This window comes from Procambarus clarkii, chromosome 67, assembly GCF_040958095.1.
Source record: "Procambarus clarkii isolate CNS0578487 chromosome 67, FALCON_Pclarkii_2.0, whole genome shotgun sequence".
NCBI lineage: Eukaryota > Metazoa > Arthropoda > Malacostraca > Decapoda > Cambaridae > Procambarus > Procambarus clarkii.
In genome coordinates this window covers 21,646,451-21,670,499 of record NC_091216.1, presented here as the reverse complement: position 1 = coordinate 21,670,499, position 24,049 = coordinate 21,646,451, and the positions used below count along the sequence as shown (strand labels likewise).

Genomic DNA, 24,049 nt, shown 5'->3' with positions numbered 1-24,049 from the left:
AACAGTCCTGAAACAGACAGCAGAGAAAGGACAAAACAACCCTAACAGAGAGCGAAGTACCAGTACAGCGACGAAGAGACAGAAGAAACGGAAGGACCGCCAGGAAACTTCATACTGCTGCCGAATAGCCACGCATCTGGGACACCATCAAAGAAGCCACCTTATCACCATATAGATGGTGATAGTAAAGACCAAATTCGAAGACTTGAGAAGAGCGAATCAGTCTTGTAACAGACCGGACCGATCTGTTGAAAGAGGCGGAGCCCCGGAAAACCTCCGGGTTCAAACACCGAGCAAGCAGCATCTGAAACAAAGGCTGGGCCGGCAACCATGGGGCCAAGAGGACTACTCTCGCTTGGTAAGTCTCCAAGTGAGCAAGGACCTCGAGCAACAGCTGAACAGGGGGAAAAAGGTACAGGAACCCCCACCTCGATCAGTCCTGCCGGAAGGCATCAATTCCAACAGCCTCACGGTCGGGAAAGGGCGCCACATATACCGGAAGACGCCTTAACTACGTCGACGCGAAGAGGTCCACTTCTGGTGCCCGAACATCTGGCAGAGCCACCCGAATGAGTCTGCATCAACAGTCCATTCCGTGGTCAGAGGAATGAACAAGGACAGGGCGTCCATCAGGATGTTGGACACCCCCAGACGTGAACCGCCAGGAGAGTCAAACTCCGATTACGCAGTAGACAAGTCACCCGAAGCAACCAGCCCCAAAGGGCCAAGGACCGCATCGAACCCCCTTTGGATCAGGCAATGAACTAACAGGGAGCAGTCCGAATGAAGCTTGATCGTCGATCCGCAGGTGACCCGAACCTTCCGAAGCGAAAAGCACACCTCCGCGAACTCCCGCACCGTGCTGTGAGCCCAACGGAAGGACGGACCCCACCGCCCCTGGCCGGCCTTGTGAGCACTGGTCACAAAGTCTCAGCTGAGAGACTACGTGTCTGTGAACACATTGAGCATGGGAATCAGGTAGGCGCCAAGGCACTGAGCCCCAAAAAACCTGAAGAGGAAGCCGGTGACACAGTAACCGATGCAAGGCCCCCAAGGGACGAACCCAGCGATCACGACAGAGGCAGAAGGGATGTTCCTGAAGGAACCAGAACAGCCGATGAAGCAAATCCAACCCGACAGGAAGACCATCATCCCTAAGTTCAGGCTCTAGCACAAGGAGCCCTCCAGAAACAAGCACATGCGGGACCACAGCCGAAGGACAGACTCCAGAGGGAGAGACAAGGAAGCGGTCCGCAAGTCCCACACAAGACCCAGCCACGTCTGAACCTGGGAGGGAGCCAGATGCGACTTCTGCCAGCTCACCAGGAACCTGCGCCCGGCTAGCTGGGAAAAGCACCAAACCCCTGGCGAGCAGACATGCGGACCGACTGGGAGCCCAGACCAGCCAGTCGTCGAGGTAAGCCAATACCCGAATACCTAGAAGACGCAGCCGGGCCACCACGACCCTGGTAAGGCATATGAACACGCGAGGTGCCTGGTTCAACCCGAAAGGGAGACAACGAAAGTGGTAATTCTGACATCCCACAACAAAACCGAGCCAATCCCACAACTCCAGATAAACCAGGACGTGGCAATAAGCATCCTTGAGGTCCAGGGACACCATCGCAGCACCCGGCTCCAACAGAAGCCAAACCTGGGACAGAGTGGCCATCCGAAAGGAGAGGCAAAAAACCCAGGGATTTGGACGGGACAAGTCCAGAATGAACCGCAGATCCACACGGTCCCGTTTCGGAACTGGAAACAGGTGGAAAACCCACCTGAGAGACACCAGCGTTTCAACCACCCCCAAGCGCACCCACACCCACCTACTTAGTTCAGAGGCACTGAACTACAGGCCAGTGTCTCTAACTTGCATACCATACAAGCTGATGGAGAAGATTGTGCGAAGAAAGCTAGTGGAACATCTGAAGCGAAAGAATTTTGTAACAAAGCATCAACATGGGTTCAGGGATGGCAAGTCCTGCCTCACAGGATTAATTGAATTCTATGACCATGCAACAAAAATCAGGCAAAGAAGAGAGGGGTGGGCAGACTGCATATTTTTGGATTGCCAGAAAGCCTTTGACACAGTACCACCATACAAAAGGCTAGTGAAAAAGCTGGAGATGCAGGCAGGAGTGAAAGGAAAGGTACTCCATTGGATAAGGGAGTACCTAAGCAACAGAAGACAACGAGTCATGGTGAGGGGTGAGGTCTCAGATTGGAGAAACGTCACCAGTGGAGTTCCGCAGAGTTCAGTCCTTGGATCTATACTGTTTCTGATATATGTGAATGATCTCCCAGAGGGTATTGCTCCCAGAGGGTTCCTCTCACTGTTTACTGATGATGCAAAAATTATGAGGAGGATTAAAACAGAGGAAGATAGTAGGAGGAGATTACAAGATGACTTAGACAGACTGAATGATTGGGCTGACAAATGGCTACTAAACTACACCCCAAGTACTGTAAATGCAAGGTAATGAAATTAGGCGATGGACACAGGAGGCCAGACACAGGATACTGAATAGGAGATGAAGTACTTCATGAAACGGGCAGAGAGAAAGTGTGATGTCTAGGAGTTGACATCACACGAAACCTGTCTCCTGAAGCCCACATAAAGAGAATTACATCTGCAGCATATGCAAGGCAGGCTAACATCAGAACAGCTTTCAGGAACCTGTGTAAGGAATCATTCATAACCTTAAATACTGCATATGTAAGACCAATCCTGGAGTATGCAGCCCCAGCATGGAGCCCGTACCTTGTCAAGCACAAGACGAAGCTGGAAAAAGTTCAGAGGTATACCACTAGGCTAGTCCCAGAACTAAGAGGCATGAGTTATTCGGAAAGGCTGCGTGAAATGCACCTCACGACACTGGAAGACAAGAGTAAGGAGAGACATGATCACCACCTACAAAATTCTCAGAGGAACTGACAGGGTTGATAAGGATAACTGTTTAACATGGGTGGTACGCGAACAAGGGGGACACAGGTGGAAACTGAGTACCCAAATGAGCCACAGGAATGTTAGAAAAAACTTTTTCAGTGTCAGTAGTTAACAGATGGAATGCATTAGGCAGTGATGTGGTGGAGGCTGACTCTATACACAGTTTCAAATGTAGATATGACAGAGCCCAGTAGGCTCAGGAATCGGTACACCAATTGATTGACAGTTGAGAGGCGGGACCAAAGAGCCAGAGCTCAACCCCCGCAAGCACAAATAGGTGTGTACTCCGAGACGACCTGACAGAGCGCAGGAGAAGAGGCTTGCCTCTCCAGCTCCAAATCCCCCGGAGGAGCAGCAGCCACCCAACGCCACCGCAAGCCGCGAGAAACGACCCGAAAAACCCACAATTTGTGGGACCAGGCGTAAGCGAACAGAGCAAGCCTTCCCTCCAGCGCCTCGTTAATGGGGCAAACCGCGAAAGGGCCGACACCCCTTATGAGAACCCGACCTGTGCACAGAGTGAAAACCGCGCCGACCAGACGCAGATGGTTCCGAAGGCAGTGCCGGCTCCGAAACTGCCACCTGTGGTGTGCCCTGATGAGCAGAACCCCAAGCCCTGGCATGACCCTTCCGGGAAGAAACCACCTGGAACCCCTGGAGAACAATCAAGTCGGACATCGAACGACAGCTGGAAGAAGCCACCTGCATATATTGCTCGACCGTCCACAAACAGCAAGGAACAAAAGGGCGAAGACAACCTAAGAGCCAGGGCCCAAGTGGATTCCAAGGAGAAGCGAGCACAACCCATCGACACGTGAGACGCGCAGCGAAAAACCACGACAGCACAGGCGCAGACGACGCACAAGCAGCAGAGACCAAGGCACCAGAACCAGGAACGGCCCCAAGTGCCTCTACATCCTCCATAAGCCAATCCGAAGACAGCTCCAGGAGGGAAAATCCACATGCAACCAAGTAAGTCCTCAGCCACAAGCGCAGTCGACAGGAAAGGAACCTGCACGTGAAGCTGAATCGCGTCCACATCCCACAGAAGGGCAGGAGTGAAATTACACTCATTAAGGTGCTCAAAAGCGCCCCCCCAAGTAAACCTGGACCACAGTCAGTGCCTCACGCCACTCAAGCATGCGGGTACGACAGAAAGAACAACACGCATCCAACGACAACAACAGGCAGTCCGCAAGCCAGGACGACTCCGGAACCTCATAACGAACCCAGTATGGAGATAAAGATCCAAACCTGAAGGAAGACGGATCCATTATAGAGGCATATTCCGGGTCACACAGGAGGTAAGCCGCAATGGCCGCCCGCACCTCAGTAGACAAGACGTGGGAAGCCGAAAACCTCTGGATAGACGGAACCGAAGGACCCGCAGGAATACGAAACCGAACCCGGGGAGGAGCCAAACCCAAATCCAACTCGTACGCAGAGAGGAAAAAGAAAAAACCATTCCTTGTTAAGCTAAACGCCACTCTGAGGGTCGGAAAACCCAGGCGGGGTCCAACAGGACCCAAGGCCCCCAAGTAAGCGCCTTCCCCAACCTCGGGAACCTCCACATCAGGCCCCGGTGGCGAGTCATCCTCCTAAGCCCCGGCCCCACAAGAAAAAGCCTGGGTGGCTGGAAAAGCAGGAAGCGAGGGGGCCCCACTGATCAGACCCCGGTGCTATGGCTGGAGGAACCGATTCGAATGCCTCAGTCACCACACCAGGAAGGGGCAACCCTCGAAACTGCCCCCTCTCAAAAAAACTCTATACCCTGCTCTGACCCCGAAGCCCTCAGATGCTTAGGAGCCGGAAGCAGGGTGGGGGGGACAGAATGAGCCACAGCAGGGAAAGAATGAGGGGGGGGTGCGGACTGAACCAAGGCCGACGCGACCTACACCCAAAGTCCGGGTCCCTATAAGCAAAGAGGGGCAGCCTTGGGGCATCCGGGAAAGCAACCAATCTAGCACGTTGCAGCAACCTAAACCTAGTCTGCAAAGCTCGAGCCGCCTGCACCCGAATAATGTCATCAGTAGATTGGGTGAAATGAGTCACAAACAAGCAACAATGCTTGCAGGACTCTGGGTCGAAGGTGTCATCGACCCAACAGGCAGCATGACGGAGGCAAAAATTATGAGCGTTGCCCTGAGACAAGGGGACAGAGCAACCCCCAAACTCGCACAAGACAAGAGGGGACTCAGGGGTCGCATCCATGGAACCCTGTGTGCCCCCACAGAGTTTCTCAGGGCCCCTAGACTGGTATCACTAAGGGTAAGCCCAGACAGGGTACTACTAACTGGCGCCCAATGATACTAAACAAACTGCTAAAGCTGAACCCCCGGAAAGTGTCCACTCATGGGGGTGAAGCAGCGGGGGTACCACTAAAATTGAAGATCAACCCTAATATAACTGGGGGGAAAGACACAAAGGCAGACCCCCCACCAAGCAAAAACAAAAAGAAAAGAAAAACCTCGCAAAAAGACAACGTACCCTGGAGGAACAGAACCGGCCGCTGTCATAGGTGAAAACTAGCTGCACAGTATCCCGTGCCCCTACCAGTGCAAAAACTACCACTTACCCCAAGGCAAACAAGGGAGGAAACCTCCCAACACACTCAGGGCTGTCAATCGCCAAGCTGGACGACTATGGCTGGAGAAACCCAGCCATAGGTTGAGTGTAAAGTGTTATAATAATGAACACTTACCATCATGATAAAGAGATTGCACCACACTGAGCAAAGGGGAAAAGACCAACAGAGGTAGACCCCAAGGTGACTTGTGGAAGATAACCCCAAGCCCCCAAGGGCTGTACCTACAGGGAACTCAGGGAAGGGAACTCTAAGCACATGCAGCCCGAGTACCTGTGAATATTACTCCCAGCTCGCATGCCACCATAAGAGCAGTACTGGACCCAAGGTACAACATAACACAAAGTGTCTGGAGCTGGAGCCACATGACCGTGCCCAATCACATCTGCCGAAGAACTGATGGGTGGATCGCCGGCGTGGGAGGTCTGGGGCTCCTCTCTTCCCCCTCCCAGGAAGAGGGGAGCTGCGCAGACATGCAGAGCAGCTCGTGTGACGTTATGCTCGTTTTCATTTGGGGAGTTCTGTCCACTGGTTTGTCTATTTTATTCACTTTAACGAGAATATGGGTTTGTTTTGAGGCACTTACCTTTCTGGGTGCCTGTCTCGGTCGATGGGAGATAAAGAATGTTCCAAATCACATGTGCATTTCCATAGGCCATTGTTCCTCGTGCCTCTCTGAGGCAGCAAGGTTCTGGCTGTGGTCCCCGGTAGGCCTAGAACTCCATTCACACTGATGCCAAAGTCTAACGATATACATATCAGCCTGGATAGCTCCGGGAAGCCAAAGGGGCTTCCCCCAGAAAAAAGTCTGCCTTCAAGTCATCATGAAAAGAAACTTTGAAGGGAAACTCATTCAGCATTGCCTATAAAATAAGATTTGCTGTATCATATGGTAGGTAATGAACAGCCAGGCGAAATGATATCTAGGACCGATGCCAAGAAATTTTCAACCATCCCTGCAGGTTACAATACACTCGAATATGTCATATACTACACGGTTAGCATCGAAACTTGTCGGTTACCAGCGCATTTTGGGTATCACATAAATGAAACTCACCCAAATTAATTTTGTAATCTCTCTTAGTATCAGATGTGACCTGGGGATGATATAAGGCAACTGAAGTCATCTATAGATGTGGTATGAATGAAAGGGTAGAGACACTGATATGTAAAGGGAATCATATGGTAGAGGTAGATAACCAGTATCTTGGAAGTGGAAGAGTAGAACAATACATGTACTGCATATGCAAAAAAGGGTGGATGGAAGGGACAGAGCGCTCGAAAGAATGAAAGGCTTGAGTGGTGATCAAGCCGCTTGGAGAAACTTTTGTTGTGGCCATCCCCTAATGGAGAGCTCCTGGAAGGAAGGCAGGCAGTGGGGCTACAGCCAGAAGAAATAGCTTGGATGGATTTATGAAGTGCAAATATATGCACAAGTAAAAAAATAAAAATAAGTCAATGCCATAATGGCCATGAACCAATTGTGCATATATTGTATCATATTTCCTGTAGGATTTGGAAAGTATTTATTATTTCCATATTAATAAACTCTGCATTTCTTTTACAATATCTTTATTTATATGAAAATAGCTTGGGTGGGTTAAATGCAAATGTACCTATCATGTGAAAAAACCAGCACTGAATGTAATGAAACGCCATTTTCTGGGCGAGACCCGGAGGCTCCCCGGATCTTACTAGGCTGATATGCTAATGTCAGACTTTGGCATCAGTCATGTGTAAGGAGTTCAATGGGCCTACAGGGAACCACAAGCCAGAACCTGCCCCCTCAGAGAGGCATGGGGGAGCAATGGCCTATACAAACCCCCGTGTGGTTGGAAGCATTCTATGTCTGCCATCGACCGTGTCAGGCACCCAGAAAGGTAAGCATCTCAAAACAAACCCCTATTCTGGTGAAAATATTGCTACCAAAAGTCGAACAAGTGGATAGAACTCCCTTAAAAGAAACGCGCAAACGAGTAAATTAGCATAACATCACACGTTGCCGCGCCGCTGTCTGCGCAGCTCCCTCCTCCCCAGGAGGGGGGAAGGGGGAGTCCTAGGCCACCCATGCCAGCTATCCACCCTTCAGTTCCGAGGCTGGATGTCAAAACACGCGAAAAACCGACAACCGGAGGGAGGGAGGGATGCCGGGGAGCCTTCGGGTCTCACCCAGTAAATGGCATTTCATTATATTCAACGCTGGTTTTCTAGGGGGAGCCCCTTCGGCTCCCCGGAGCTAACTACCCACAGAGGAAAATATGTATAAGGACTTACCCGGGAGGCGGTCACTGCTCACTCCTCAACGCGAAGTCGAGACAACCGGCTGCAACCACCGACCCAAAGCGACACAGGCCCGAATGGGCCCCAGACCGTTCAAAGAGATAACGAGCAGCCAGGACCCTGTTCGATCGCCAAAATCCCCACGCCCGAATGTCAGCCCAGGACATGTTGCCAAAGACAGTAGCAAAAGCAGCAAACTTATGAACGTCATGGACACAGGAATAAACCGCAGGCTGGCTAGCCTTAATAATTCTGTGGACAACCTGGGAGACCCGCACCCATGAACAGGGAAGAAAGGAAACAGGATCAACCCAAAGCGCGTCCCCTGACACAGAAACCGTGGTGAGCAAATATCAGTGAAGAGCCGCAACCATACACAAAACATGAAGCATCCCCGGCCTAACCAACCAAGCATCAACAACCCAGGGACCCATCCGGAAAGCAGCAGTCTCATTCTTCACCAGAAAAGAAGGAGACGGCTGCAGTCGGACAAAACCATCACGAAGACCGAAAGAGCAGAAACCCCTACACCGGAGGAAAGCATGAAGCTCCCCAACCCGACCCCCAAAGGCCAATGCCAACAGAAAAAGAGCTTTGGAGAAACAATCTTGAACCAAATGAGCCACAACAAACCGAGAAGATAGAAAAGAGAGCATTCTGTCCAAAGACCAGGATGGCTCAGGCAGCACATGAGCAGGCCAGAAGTGAAACAACGCACGAGACAGCTTGCAAAACGGTGCAGATGTAACATCAATACCAAAAGCAAGCTGAAGCGGCTCTGCCAGCGCCGTACAATACAAGGTAACAATGTTAGGCATAAGATGACGGTCCTGGAGCAACCAAGAGAGAAAGGACAACACCACCCCAGGTAATCCCAGGCAGGGTACTGCTAACCGGCGCCCACAAATACCGAGCAACTTTCTACAGATGAACCCCAGGGACGTGTACACTCACAGGGACCTAGCAGGGGGCACCACCACAAGAGAACCGTGCACAGGTCAAGCACAAATAGGGGAACAAGGCAGATCCCCCCACAAGGCAAAAACACAAAGAAAAACAAAACTCTGCAAGAGGACAACATACCCCAAGGAACAGAGGCAGCCACTGTGAATGGTGAAAACATGCTGTGCAGTACCCTGCGCCCCGCACCAGTGCAATACTGCCTCTTACCCTAAGGTAAACAAGGAAGACAAAACCCCCAAGCACCCAAAGGGCAGCCGAAAAACCAAGCAGTAATACGGCCTGGCAGAGGCAGGCCCCGAGGAACTTGTGGAAGGTGGCTCCAAGCAGTACTTACAGGGCACCTAGGGACTATAACCCTAGGCGCATGCAGCCCGAGTACTGTACAATGACTCCTGGCTCTCGTACCCCTGGAAAACAGCCACTACACTCTATGCACAGTGCCGGAATCACTGGAGCCAAGCACACAACCTCCACCTCTTGCATCAGCCTTAGAACTGAAGGGTGGATAGCCAGCGTGGGGGGTCTGGGGCTCCCCCCTTTCCCCTCCCAGGGAGGGGGGGGAGTTGCGCAGACAGCGGCACGGCAACGTGTGACGTCATGCTCGTTTCTTTTAGGGGAGTTCTATCCACTTGTTCGACTTTTGGTAGTAATATTTTCACCAGATTAGGGGTTTGTTTTGGGATGCTTACCTTTCTTGGTGCCTGACCCGGTCGATGGCAGACATAGAATACTTCCAACCACACTGGGCCATTGCTCCCGATACCTCTGAGGGGCTCAGGTTCTGAGTCTTGGTCCCTGGTAGGCCCATAGAACTCCATACACATGACTGATGCCAAAGTCTGATATTAGCATATCATCCTAGTAAGCTCAGGAGAGCTGAAGGGGCTCCCCCCAGAAAAAGCTGTGGGATTGCCAGCTTCTATGCACCTACTGGTGTTGTATATACAGTACAATGAATCCTTTATGCATAATGAGAAAGAGCAGGAGAGAAGCTAGCCAAGCCAGCTCGTTCTTGGCTTTAAATATTTTGAATCTATAAACCCGTGCAGGCTATTTTCATTAAATAAAGTCAAAGAAGAAATACAGAGATTGTTAATGTGAAAGCAATAAACCCAAGTGGTATTAACACTTACCATTATGATAAAGAGATTGCACCACCCTGAGCAAAGGGGAAAATACAGCCTTTTAGACAGGGGTCTGGTCACAGCCACAACAAAATATCAACTCTTAACATTAATTATTTGCAAGTATTTTTTTAACCATTTAATTTGTAATATTTTTTAAATTACAAAAAATAAAGAGGCAATTCCAGAAACCAATGAAAACAAAAACCAGAGATGCTACTTTCAACTTATTTATTCTCTTTATAACTGTCAAAAAATACATTTCTTTCTTCACTATGCTGCTAGCTAAAACCTTGATCAGTATAGTAACATAACTTTAGCCAGCATACTGGAGGGAAGCATGAAGAGAATGTTTGCTATACACAAAACCATATTATTGAGCCATCTCCTGCATGGGATGTGAGTGCGACTCTTGGCAATCAATCAGCTTAGGAAATATGATATCTTTCACCTTGTATAGCTCAGGCAGTGTTTTGGCTACTACAGGAACATTAAGCATTTTATGACTTAACTCTATTATCTCGGGAATCATTGCTTACAAGGTGTGCAAATACTATATTTTGGTGAGGGTGCTTGGGAGCCTGGAAATCAGTGGAGAAAAACTCAATCCAACCTAAAATGACTGCCAGAGATGCAATCATCAAAACTTACACATCAGACATTTACAGGAAGAATATGGAGGTTGTATGGAGTTGTGATCCTTATGGTCAGTATGGTGCTTTCATCTGGTGGTGATAGTGTTAGTTCCTAAGAAGGTCAAAAAAATAAAATAGCTTTTGAAAGCTTTGGATTTATCATGAATGCACCCATTGTAGGTTAGTTCTGTGGTGGGTTTAGTAATTACCTCCAATGTCTCTAGCACCTTTAATGACCCTTCAGGAATATCTGAAATGTCCTTTATTGTCATTCTGCCTGACTGTACTTAATCCTGGTCATACGACACAGTGGATCCTTACCTGAACAAGCAACCCAAAGGACGACCGATTAGAAAAATAAGTGAAACCTATAAATGATCATTTTTGGGAATCCCTAATAATAGCTGCTGGCCTACTTAACATGGTAACTTTTTGGTCTCCTGCTGGCTAGCCTTTGGACCATTGCCCAGCACAGCCCAAACACAGCTGTGTATATTATATTTAATGATTACTCATTCATATGTTAATTATACTAATTTAAATTACAGACCACCCTTCCCCATCTGTCTCTCCACAAGTGTCCCCCCACAATCCATTTTCTTTCCAAAGAAAATTATGAGAAGGAATAAGACAGAGGAGGACTGCTTGAGGCTTCAAGAAGACCTGGACAAGCTGCAGAAATGGTTGAACAAATGGTTGTTAGAGTTTAACCCAAGCAAATGCAATGTAATGAAGATAGGTGTAGGGAGACCAGATATAAGGTATCATTTGGGAGATGAAATACTTCAAGAGTCAGAGAGAGAGAAACACCAGGGGGTTGATATCATGCCAGACCTGTTCCCTGAAGCTCATATCAAAAGGATAACATCAGCGGCATATGCCAGGTTGGCTAACATAAGAACGGCCTATAAAAACTTGCGTAAGGAATCTTTCAGAACTTTGTATACCACATATGTCAGACCAATCCTGGTGTTACTTTCTGCTCAGTACCCTCAGGTGTTACTTTCTGCTCAGTACCCCTCAGGCATTACTTTCTGCTCAGTACCCTCAGGCGTTACTTTCTGCTCAGTACCCTCAGGTGTTACTTTCTGCTCAGTACCCTCAGGCGTTACTTTCTGCTCAGTACCTTCAGGCGTTACTTTCTGCTCAGTACCTTCAGGCGTTACTTTCTGCTCAGTACCCTCAGGCATTACTTTCTGCTCAGTACCCTCAGGCGTTACTTTCTGCTCAGTACCCTCAGGCTTTACTTTCTGCTTTGTACCCTCAGGCGTTACTTTCTGCTTTGTACCCTCAGGTACTGAGGGTACTGAGCAGTTTTCATAAACAAATTTTTGTCAACAAATAAAATCATAAGTTACTTTGTGGCTACAATCAACATGTTTTTATTAGTGCAAATAACAAAACATGATTATAAAGAATGTATACTTTGATAGCAAAATAACCTGGAAAAAGTAAATCTTAAAAGTATTTTCTTGAGACATAACGTTTTCAGCATCATATTCTCAACATGATTTTGAACAGTCGAACACAATCCAGTTTGGCCAGAACTTTTATTTATATTTTCTACCACTGTACTGAGTTCTCTATCAGATGGCCCATATGCCCTGTACCTAGAGCCCTGGAAAAGCAGAAACCTTTTGATCCAAGTCACACTGTATTACACTGTACATAAGACCAGATCAGGTTACAGCCTGATTACTCAGAGATCAGTTAATCAGGCCCATATTACCAAGCAACCACTGTATTATAGGCTTGGCCCTACAGGACAACATTTATGAAGTGAAGTCAAATACACATTGGCACATAATGGTCACCATTATGAGGGGAATGACCAGCTTACTTGGTACTACATGTCACCATTTAGAGAATGATCAGCTTACACTTGGCACTACAGGTCATCAATACAGAGACAAGGATCAGCTTATACTTGGCACTATGGGCCACCATTCTTCAAACACAAACAATGTCTGCAATAAATACAACCTCAACATTCAGAGTAATATGACAAACCCTACCAATTTGAACAAACCTTAACCCAATTAGAAACCATGCAAATAACCATTAAAACTTACATGCATAATAAGCAAACAACTTACCGCCATATACGCAGCACAGCCGGCACTCCGAGTCTTGGCCTTAGAATCGACTAGTCTCCCTGAGATCCCAAAGTCACAAAGTTTAATGTTTCCACGTTCATCGAGAAGAATGTTGGAAGGTTTCACATCACGGTGAATCACACCGTGTGACTCTTTTAGGTAATGAAGGGCTTTTAACGTCTGAAACACAAGGTATCTTTGTTACTAATAAACATCAGCATTTACAACTACTGTACTATAATATTAACAGTGTTAGCAAATTTAGCAAATTTAAAGATAAAAAGAAAAATAAGCAGGATAGTCCTTAGAAAGGTGCATAGATTAAAGCATACTGAAGAGATAAATAAAAGGAAACTTTTATTTTACACGCCGTCTACTCGCCAGGCATATCTCACAAGACAAACAGTACCATGAATATTCTTAAAAACAGGCGAGAGGTGGTAATTGGAGAGATTGTTTGCCTATCATTGTTTGCATCTACAAGGAGTGAAATCTAGCTTTTTTGGCTAGGGTCTTCATTGATGAATTAACACTTTCGCGCTTTAGATTAGAGATAACTCGTCGCCGTTTTTTCTTACGATTCCGCATAACAGCCTACTTTTCTCGTCCATCGAAAAAATATTTCTATAAATTCCATTTTTTAACCGAAATGGATGGGGATACTTTTGTTTTGTAGAGAATTTATTTGTGAATTTTTTGGTACCAGAATGAATATTATATCACATAAACTTCTATGAGTAAAAAAAAAAATACACAAAGTATGTTTGGGGGTGTGGCGAGCGTGTGGCAGTGGGTTCCCTTTAGCCGTTGATATATCCAACACGTGGGAAATATTTGTATGTGTTATGTATATGTCTGTGTAGGGAATTTTACTGCGATCACTGTCATACAAATTATAAAATGTTTCAACAAGTATAAACATGACAAACATCAAACGAACGAAAACAATGCATTCGTTTCTGCCGCGAACGCATACTGAGCGACGTGGTTCTATATTTGGCGCTTCTCTTACACATGCTTTGTACAAATGTTATACAGTTCATCTTATAGAAAATTTTATTGCGAACACATTGGTATAAAAAAGAAATACGTACATAGAAAAGTAGGGTCAGGAAACGTATAAACTTTCCAAGCATGATTTCCCCCCTGTGTTTTCGCCAGTGCGCTCGTGGCTAACTACTCTCCACTTCACACACTCTTGCGGGTGGGCAATTACCTATATTAAACATTCATATGCATATGTCCGTGTAGAGAATTTTATTGCGATTCCAATGATACCAAAATTAGCGATGTAGGACAACTGTAGGCTTCGCAACCATTAAGAGAGTGGAAACATTTTGTTGCTGTTTGGCGCTCTCGGTGAGTGATCTGCATAGTTTTTTATTTGGTGTTGATACTCCTTATGCTTGGGCGGCATTTTATAGGTATGCTCTTATAGACAATTTCATTGCGAACACAGTGATACCAAATTTAAATACGTGCGCCTTCAATTATTGTCAGGACAGTCAAAAGAGTGTACACTTTTTCGGTCTTACCGCGTAGGCGCGCGAAGTGCCGAAAGCATCTGGGGTATTGTTTTTTTTTGAGCGCCGAGAGCGCAAAAGTGTTAATAGCAGCATGAAGGTCAGCCTACCTATATTGACATACAATTTAAATAAGAAGGCACTCCAGAAAATTAACTTGGTTCATACATTACACATCCCATACCCATCCTGCAAGCCAGAAAGAGAAGTCACTATTTTAACAACAGGTAACAAGATGTGCACCTATGGCTTTCTAGACGATTATTTATGGTGGTGAGGTTTTACCATGTAGTACAACACCTTCGATCAGACCTTACTAAGGTGGGTCATGATACAGCTTCACTTCATATGAGCATTTTACTTCTAACTTATTTTAGTAATGGTAATGTTTTCTCACAGACATAATAACATAGGATAAAAACCCACACTTGTGAATTTGTGAAATTTATGTAAGAAATTTACACAAGTCTCTCACACTCTCCTGAGTGCTTTGCCAAGGTCTGAGTGTGTGATTAAGATGAGACTTACATCTCAACGTCTAATGATTAGACGTTGAGATGCAAGTCTGGTCCTAATCACACACTCAGACCTTGACAAAGCACTCAGGAGAGTGAGAGAGACTTGGTGTCAATTTCTAACATAAATTTCACAAATTCACATGTGTGGGTTTTTATCCTGAAGATGTCCACCAGGACATTGGATACCCCCATCCCTGGACGTGAACTGCGAGGAGAGCCAAACCCCGAGAACTCAGCAGATGAGTCACCCCAAGTGACCAACCCCAAAGAACCAAGGCCCGCATCGAACCCCCTCGGTTCAGGCAATGAACCACTGGGAGCAGTACGAATGGAGCCGGATCGTCAATCCGCGAGTGACCCAAACCCTCCGAAGAGCAAACCACACCGCCGCAAACTCCCGCACCGTGCTGTGGACCCGACGGAAGGACGGACCCCACCGCCTCTGGCCGGCCTGGTGAGCACTGGTCACAAAGCCCCAGTCAAGAGACCATGAACACATCGAGCGAGGGCTCGGGTAGGCGCCCAGGGACAGATCCCAAAAAAACAGAAGAGGAAGCTGGCGACGCAGCAGCCGACACAAGGCCCCCAGGGGATGAACCCAGCGATCGTGACAGAGATGGACGGGACATCCCTGAAGGAAGCAGAACAGCCAACGAAGCCAAATTTAACCTGATGGGTAGACCAACATCACAAAGTTCAGGCTCCCGTACAGACCCTCGAGCAACCGTCAGGTGACGCAGAAGCCCCTCAGAAACAAGCACAGGCGGGACCGCAGCCAAAGGAGAGACGCCAGAGGAAGAGACAAGGAAGTGGTGCGAGAGTCTCACACAACACCCAGCCTGGGAGGAAACCAGATGGGACTTCCTCCAGTTCACCAGGAACCCAAACCCGGCAAGCTGGCAAAGCACCAAATCCCTGGTGAGCAGACACGCGGACCGACTGGGAGCTCAAACCAGCCAGTCATCGAGGAAAGCCAACACCCGAACACCTAACAGACACAGACGGGCCACCACGTCCCAGGTAAGGCGTGTGAACACGCGAGGTGCCAGATTCAACCTGAAAGGAAGACAACGAAAGCGGTAACTCTGACGCCCCACAAGAAAAACGAGCCAGTCCCGCTACCTCAGATGAATAGAGACGTGCCAATACGCGTCCTTGAGGTCCAGGGACACCATCCAAGCGCCCGGCTCCAACAGAACCCGGACCCGAGACAGAGTGGTCATCCGAAATGAGGGGCAAGAAACCCAAGGTTTCAGACTGGACAAGTCCAGAATGAACCCGCAGGTCCGTACAGTCCCGTTTCGAAACTGGGAACAGGTGGAAAACCCACCCGAGAGACGTCATCGTTTCAACCACACCCAAGCACACCCACTCCAAGGTGACCCGACAGAGCGCAGGAGAGGAAGCCTGCCCCGTCAACCCCGAACCCTCCAAAGGAGGAGGAGCCACCCAACGCCATCACAGGCCGAGAGAAACGACCCAAAAAGCCCACAAATCGTGAGACCATGCGTGAGCGAACAAAGGAAGCCTCCCCCCACCACCCTGTCAATGGGGAGAACCGCGAAAGGGCCTCTGCCCCTTACGAGAACCCGACCTGGGCGCAGAACGAACAACGTGCCGACCAGGCACAGGCAGCACCGGCACTGAACCCCACACCTGTGGATGACCCTGACGGACGACTCTGCGGACCCCCAGGTCGTCCGCAGAGTTTTTAAGTCCTCCAGCCTGCGGTCTATCCTTGCGCCCATGCTGTTCGGACATTTCTGCAGCTTTCGCTGCTGTGTTGGTGACGTCTAGGGCTCATTTCGGGCGCAAGGATTTGAGGGTCGCACAGGTTCCTGGCCACCCGTTCTTTATGTGTGCGTCTGCTCCTGAGCGTTCTTGTTGCCTTGGGTTGCAGGTTGCAGCCTGTTGTCTTGGCTTCGCGTTGCGGAGTTTGTGGCATCCGCCTCCCGGGTCAGCCCTTTCTTTTCCTTCTCTTTGGGTATGAATCTCCAGGCAGCCGTAGGGGCTCCCCACAGAAAACCAGCGTTGAATGTAATGAAACGCCATTTTCTGGGTGAGCCCCGGAGGCTCCCTGGCAACCCTCCCTCCCACCGGTCGGCGTTTTTTTCGCATTGGTTGAAGCTTAGCTTCCAAACTGATGTTAGGCAGCCGGCGTGGTAAGGTCCAGGGCTCCCCCCTCCCCCTCTCAGGGCGGGGAGGACCGCGCGGATGATCGGCGCGGCAGTAAAGTGTGATGTTTGCTTGTTTGCTTGTTTCCTTGGGATTGTAGGGAGTTTCTACCTCTCTGTTCGGTTGTTTGTTTTAGTTTTTTACCATGTGGGGTTTATTTTGTTATGCCTACCTTTCTGGGTGCCTAACCCCAGTCAATGGCAGATAAGGAAAACCCCAACCACAAGGGGGTTTTCCAGGGCCATTGCTCCCTGAAACCTCTCTGAAGGGGCCAGGTTCTGGCGCTGGTCCCTGGCAGGTCTGAACTCTACTACAGAAGAAAATGTGTTAAATATAATCAGATACACAAGAATAACATACAGATAATTCTGAAAACAAAACTTACGGCCACAGAAATTTTTCCCAGGATAGGTTCAGGTATCGGCTGTTTGTATCGTTTGGTGAGTTTGTCAAGGCAAGTGGCCATGAGCTCCATACAGATCCACACATCAGAGTCTGTGATGAAGCAGCCTAAACACTGTACGATATATGGACAATCGTGGGATTTTAATACAACCTCCAGGTCAAAGAAAACGCGTTTTGTCTCCTCCATGTTCCCCGAGCGTCTCATTTGCTGTTTAGAGAGAAAAATTATATGTTAGTCAGCATCATTTCATATTAAGATCACCTTTTATTCTCTTAAGTTTAAGTTATTATTATGCAAACATATAATCATACATACCTAACAATTAAGAGTACACTCCCCCGACCTAACTGCCAGACCTCAATCTTTCGTTTATTCCACCTATTCGTTTGCTGTCCGGTCCCAAGTGGTGCCTCAACTCATGAGAGTCCTATTTAGTTTTACAACCGACCACCACGTCGCGACCTCTGCACCTGCTCAATGACCCAGTATTGTTTTTGTGGCTGCCTGCAGCATACAAAGACTTTTCCCCTCTTATCATTTTATATCCGTGCACATTTTTTGTATCCTGGTACTACGGCATCAGGAAATGCAAGAAATCTGTTGTTCAGGGCATCAACAAGAGGTAGAGCCAAAAGAAGCTGAAACTAGAATTCCTAGAAGTGTTGTGTGCACCAAGTACAATACAAAGTTAGTAAAACCACTATGTGATATATTGAAGGCTAAATATAGGATTTTTCCAAGTTATGCTAAAAGTGAGAGTGATGTAACAATGAATAATAGAAAAATTGTTAGTAGTGCAGGTATTAAAAGTGTTGACGAGGCTGTGAGGGAATGGTACAGGCACACACATGACGAATCAAAGAAATGCCAGGATGGCTTATTAATTAAGGAAAATGCTTGGCTTTTTCACCAAGAAATGAAGCTTCGTGATAACTCTGCATACAGTGATGGGTGGCTAAGGGGCTTTAAGGTTACTCATGGTATGAGGCGTGTGAAATTGCGAGATTAAAAGCAATCTGCTGATGCTGATGCAGGAGTCAACAACTGCGCTCCCTTCTACAGCTTTCACAATACAAAAACTTAATGTTCACCCCTCATGCCTCATACTCATAACTTAACCTGAAAAGCTAAACTGCCTAATGACCATGGAAATTAAGATATAACAATTAAAACCTTAAAATATTAAATAAGAAACTAAACAGGATAGAGGGCATACTGATGGAAATACAATAAAGGTCATTCATAATGTCTATACAGTAATTAATAACACACATTCAAGACACTAACCTTAACTGCAATAACTTTTTTGGAAGATTTGTGAAGCATTTTGACAACATTGCCAGAAGTACCATTGCCTAATTCTGATATGTATTCCATATCTTCTATGGAACTTTTATATTTCTGAAATTAAACAAATAAATTATTAACATTTTTTGTGATGGCCAAAAAACACCCAATTAAACCATACATAATGTTATGAGAAAACAGCAAGCAACCACAAAATTGCTCATAGTTCATACTGTTCATACAAATAAACACTCCATGTTGTGATGGCAGAGGGTGCAGAAATTACTGTGTGCTATTAAGATCAGAACCAAGGCTGGTGTAACGAGCCAAGGCTGGTGTAATTATCACAGGCTAATATAATTTTGTTTTCAATGACGGCTGACGAGTTCAAGAAGTAGACAGTTAAGACACGGCACATGTTTGGTGATGAACACATGCAGGTGGCATTTTGTGCCCTATTAGCTGATCAATACTCTACAAGCTTTTCATCGTCAAAGGATCAATTTCATGTATATTGCTGAGAGTAAAATTGTGAATTTTATACAAAAGTTTAAAATAATTTTGTTTCTATTGTTATACAGATTAATTATATTATTCTAATAGTCTAATAACAATTATTATTGATCATTTGTCAAGGAAAAAGGATAGGGGTAAACTATTGCACAACTGACAACTGGTTCACTCACAGAAGTGAGTAAAGAAGTGTAAGCACAATCACTTTTGCCACTCCTTACGTATCTAGATGATGTGAAGGAACAGTGAACAATCATACCATATAACCAATCTCAAGCGCCTGTCTCCATTCTTTCAATAGCATGCATTAGCGTTCATGTGACACTAAATGGTGAATGATGATAAATAAACACAGAAGGCCAGTGCAGTGCAGCTGCCCTGGCATGTCAAGGACAGCTTACGCAGCTCTCCTGGCATGACAAGGAAGGCTTACACAGTGCAGCTCTCCTGGCATGACAAGGAAGGCTTACAAAGTGCAGCTCTCCTGGCATGACAAGGAAGGCTTACAAAGTGCAGCTCTCCTGGCATGACAAGGAAGGCTTACACAATACAACTCTCCTGGCATGACAAGGAAGGCTTACACAGTGGAACTCTCCTGGCATGACAAGGAAGGCTTACACAGTGCAACTCTCCTGGCATGACAAGAAAGGCTTACACAATGCAACTCTCCTGGCATGACAAGGAAGGATTACACAGTGCAACTCTCCTGGCATGACAAGAAAGGCTTACACAATGCAACTCTCCTGGCATGACAAGGAAGGATTACACAGTGCACCTCTCCTGGCATGACAAGGAGGGCTTACACAGTGCAACTCTCCTGGCATGACAAGGAAGGCTTATGCAATGCAGCTCTCCTGGCATGACAAGGAAGGCTTACACAGTGCAGCTCTCCTAGTATGACAAGGAAAGCTTACACAATGCAGCTCTCCTGGCATGACAAGGAGGGCTTACACAGTGCAACTATAAAGCAGCAAATGTTTACCTGATATCATACCTTGCTCTCTATAATTAGATTACCATTTTTTCTAGTGATTTCCTTTACATGTGCATCTAATTCTGGAAGGTCAGGTTGTTGGCGGGGTTCAAAAAATAAAGGCAACTCTATTTTGCGTCGCTCTTTCTGCCGTCCTCCTGAGATGGTGTTCGGCCGTTCTGGTAATCTGGATTCTCCTATTGGAACTGAAATGTACAACAATACCTTACAAATTACCTGAAAACTTACATTAATTAACTACAATCCACATGGACAAAATAAGAAAGACAACAAGCAAGAGGGTCTTTTAATGATTATGAGTGAGACATTAACAAAACCTGAGAGGAAAAATCATGATTGATGGTGCATGGGGACTTAATTTGAAAATAGTAGATCGCAAGGCTTATGATATAAAGACATAAGACTTATGAATTTGGCCGATTCATGAACCTTTTCCTGGAGGTATTCTCGTATCAGCACTGGACCTAATATTTATCAGGAAAGTGGGAGAGAACTTTGACTTCCACTACTTGCCTCCACTATATAAGGTGCCGTTTACTCCTTGAAAGAAAATACTTTTTGCATTATAACAAAAGAAAATGGGACAAAATGAGGCATCAGAGAAACTCAACTTCAACAGTAGATGCTACAGAAATTTTAGAAAGGTCTTTATTTTAGTTGATTGGAATGGTTTGTTGTTATGCAAGGAAATAATGAGATATATGCCAAATTTTGTTGAGATGTTCTCAACAAAGACTTACTTATTCTGAAACAGAGATGAATATTCAAAAAACAGGATTGATTTAATAGAAATTGTGAGAGGGGCAGAGAGCAAAAGACAAACCAATGGAATCAATATACAAAAGGCCAAGCTGTCAAACATACCAGCACTACAGACATGAAACCACTACATGGAAGTGAGAAGAGGGACAAAAAAAAAAAAAAAAAAAAAAAAAAAAAAAGCATTGAATGTAATGAAACGCCATTTTCTGGGCGAGACCTGGAGACCTGGACCCCACACACACTAGATTGGGAAGATAGATTGGGAGAATAGACCCCCACATGGAGGACCAGATGCATGGAGAGCTAAGCTGCTGGACCCGGCAACAAGAAGCTTTCTAAGCCAACACATCAAGGGACCAACAAGAATGAGAGGAGAGGATGAACCAGCTATGCTTGACCTGATATTTACCCTAAATGAGTGGGATATAAGGAAAGTTAAGTTGGAAGCACCCTTGGAAATGAATGATCACAGAGTATTGATCTTTGAGTACTTGGTGGAGCTAGGATTTATCCCCCCCAAAAAAAAACTCGGAAACAAAAGACTGGCATACCAAAAGGGAAATTATGAGGAGATGAAAAGTTTCCTAAGGAATATACCATGGGACACAGACCTTGAGTTATCTTGAGATGATTTCAGGGCTTTTTAGTGTCCCCGCGGCCCGGTCCTCGACCAGGCCTCCACCCCCAGGAAGCAGCCCGTGACAGCTGACTAACACCCAGGTACCTATTTTACTGCTAGGTAACAGGGGCATAGGGTGAAAGAAACTCTGCCCATTGTTTCTCGCCGGCACCTGGGATCGAACCCAGGACCACAGGATCACAAGTCCAGCGTGCTGTCCGCTCGGCTCGCCGGCGCCTGGGATCGAACCCAGGACCACAGGATCACAAGTCCAGCGTGCTGTCCGCTCGGCCGACCGGCACCTAAAAGACCTCAAAGCTAAGTCTGTACAAGACATGATGGACTATGTCACCCAAAAGTGACAGGAGGCAGTAAACAGGTTTATCCCGGCCCAAAAGGAAAAATCCGAGAAGCAAACGAAGAATCCATGGTTTAATAAGGCATGTATAGAAGCAAGGTAGCACATACACCTGGCCCCCACACACACATAGGTACCACATACACCTGGTCCCACACACACTAGGTACCACATACACCTGGCCCCACACACACTAGGTACCACATACACCTGGCCCCCACACACACCAGGTACCACATACACCTGGCTCCCCACACACACTAGGTACCACATACACCTGGCTCCCCACACACAAAAGGTACCACATACACTAGGTACCACATACACCTGGCTTACCACAAACATTAGGTCCCCACATACACCTGGCTCCCCACAAACATTAGGTCCCCACATACACCTGGCTCCCCACAAACATTAGGTCCCCACATACACCTGGCCCCCCACAAACATTACGTCCCCACATACACCTGGCTCCCCACAAACATTAGGTCCCCCCCATACACCTGGCTCCCCACAAACATTAGGTCCCCCCCATACACCTGGCTCCCCACAAACATTAGGTCCCCACATACACCTGGCTCCCCACAAACATTAGGTCCCCACATACACCTGGCTCCCCACAAACATTAGGTCCCCATATACACCTGGCTCCCCACAAACATTAGGTCCCCACATACACCTGGCTCCCCACAAACATTAGGTCCCCACATACACCTGGCTCCCCACAAACATTAGGTCCCCACATACACCTGGCTCCCCACAAACATTAGGTCCCCACATACACCTGGCTCCCCACAAACATTAGGTCCCCACATACACCTGGCTCCCCACAAACATTAGGTCCCCACATACACCTGGCTCCCCACATACACCTGGCTCCCCACAAACATTACGTCCCCACATACACCTGGCTCCCCACAAACATTACGTCCCCACATACACCTGGCTCCCCACAAACATTACGTCCCCACATACACCTGGCTCCCCACAAACATTACGTCCCCACATACACCTGGCTCCCCACAAACATTACGTCCCCACATACACCTGGCTCCCCACAAACATTACATCCCCCACAAACATTATGTCCCCACATACACCTGGCTCCCCACAAACATTAGGTCCCCACATACACCTGGCTCCCCACAAACATTACATCCCCACATACACCTGGCTCCCCACTAACATTAGGGCCCCACATACACCTGGCTCCCCACAAACATTAGGTCCCCACATATACCTGGCTCCCCACAAACATTACATCCCCCACAAACATTAGGTCCCCACATACACCTGGCTCCCCGCAAACATTAGGTCCCCACATACACCTGGCTCCCCACAAACATTAGGTCCCCACATACACCTGGCTCCCCACAAACATTAGGTCCCCACAAACATTAGGTCCCCACATACACCTGGCTCCCCACAAACATTACATCCCCCACAAACATTAGGTCCCCACATACACCTGGCTCCCCACAAACATTAGGTCCCCACATACACCTGGCTCCCCACAAACATTAGGTCCCCACATACACCTGGCTCTCCACAAACATTACATCCCCCACAAACATTAGGTCCCCACATACACCTGGCTCCCTGCAAACATTAGGTCCCCACATACACCTGGCTCCCCACAAACATTAGGTCCCCACATACACCTGGCTCCCCACAATCATTACCCCCACAAACATTAGGTCCCACATACACCTGGCTCCCCACAATCATTACCCCCACAAACATTAGGTCCCCACATACACCTGGCTCCCCACAAACATTACATCCCCCACAAACATTAGGTCCCCACATACACCTGGCTCCCCACAAACATTAGGTCCCCACATACACCTGGCTCCCCACAAACATTAGGTCCCCACATACACCTGGCTCCCCACAACATTACATCCCCCACAAACATTAGGTCCCCACATACACCTGGCTCCCCGCAAACCTTAGGTCCCCACATACACCTGGCTCCCCGCAAACATTAGGTCCCCACATACACCTGGCTCCCCACAATCATTACCCCCACAAACATTAGGTCCCCACATACACCTAGCTCCCCACAATCATTACCCCCACAAACATTAGGTCCCACATACACCTGGCTCCAAACACACTAGGTACTAAACATATTATGTACCACACACCTGCCCCCCCCCCCTACACACACATACACTTGTCCCTGAGCCACTCATGTGACCACTGTCCAATGTTGACAGTAACCACCACTGATATTTCCAGACACAACTTCCCCCCATACAA

At 47.4% G+C, this 24,049-nt stretch overlaps 1 protein-coding gene across 3 annotated transcripts in view; it reads right to left on the bottom strand.

The window, feature by feature from the left end:
* The window catches only part of hep (hemipterous), a 68,865-nt gene that overhangs the window by 44,456 nt on the left and 360 nt on the right, over nt 1-24,049 (bottom strand). For all 3 annotated transcript variants that reach the window (XM_045757594.2, XM_045757596.2, XM_045757597.2), the window contains exons 2-5: nt 20,046-20,230; nt 18,539-18,652; nt 17,231-17,458; nt 12,630-12,809 (exon numbers count right to left, since the gene is read on the bottom strand). In XM_045757594.2, the coding sequence (XP_045613550.2) occupies nt 12,630-12,809; nt 17,231-17,458; nt 18,539-18,652; nt 20,046-20,230 (707 nt within the window). The remainder of the gene's footprint in view (nt 1-12,629; nt 12,810-17,230; nt 17,459-18,538; nt 18,653-20,045; nt 20,231-24,049) is intronic.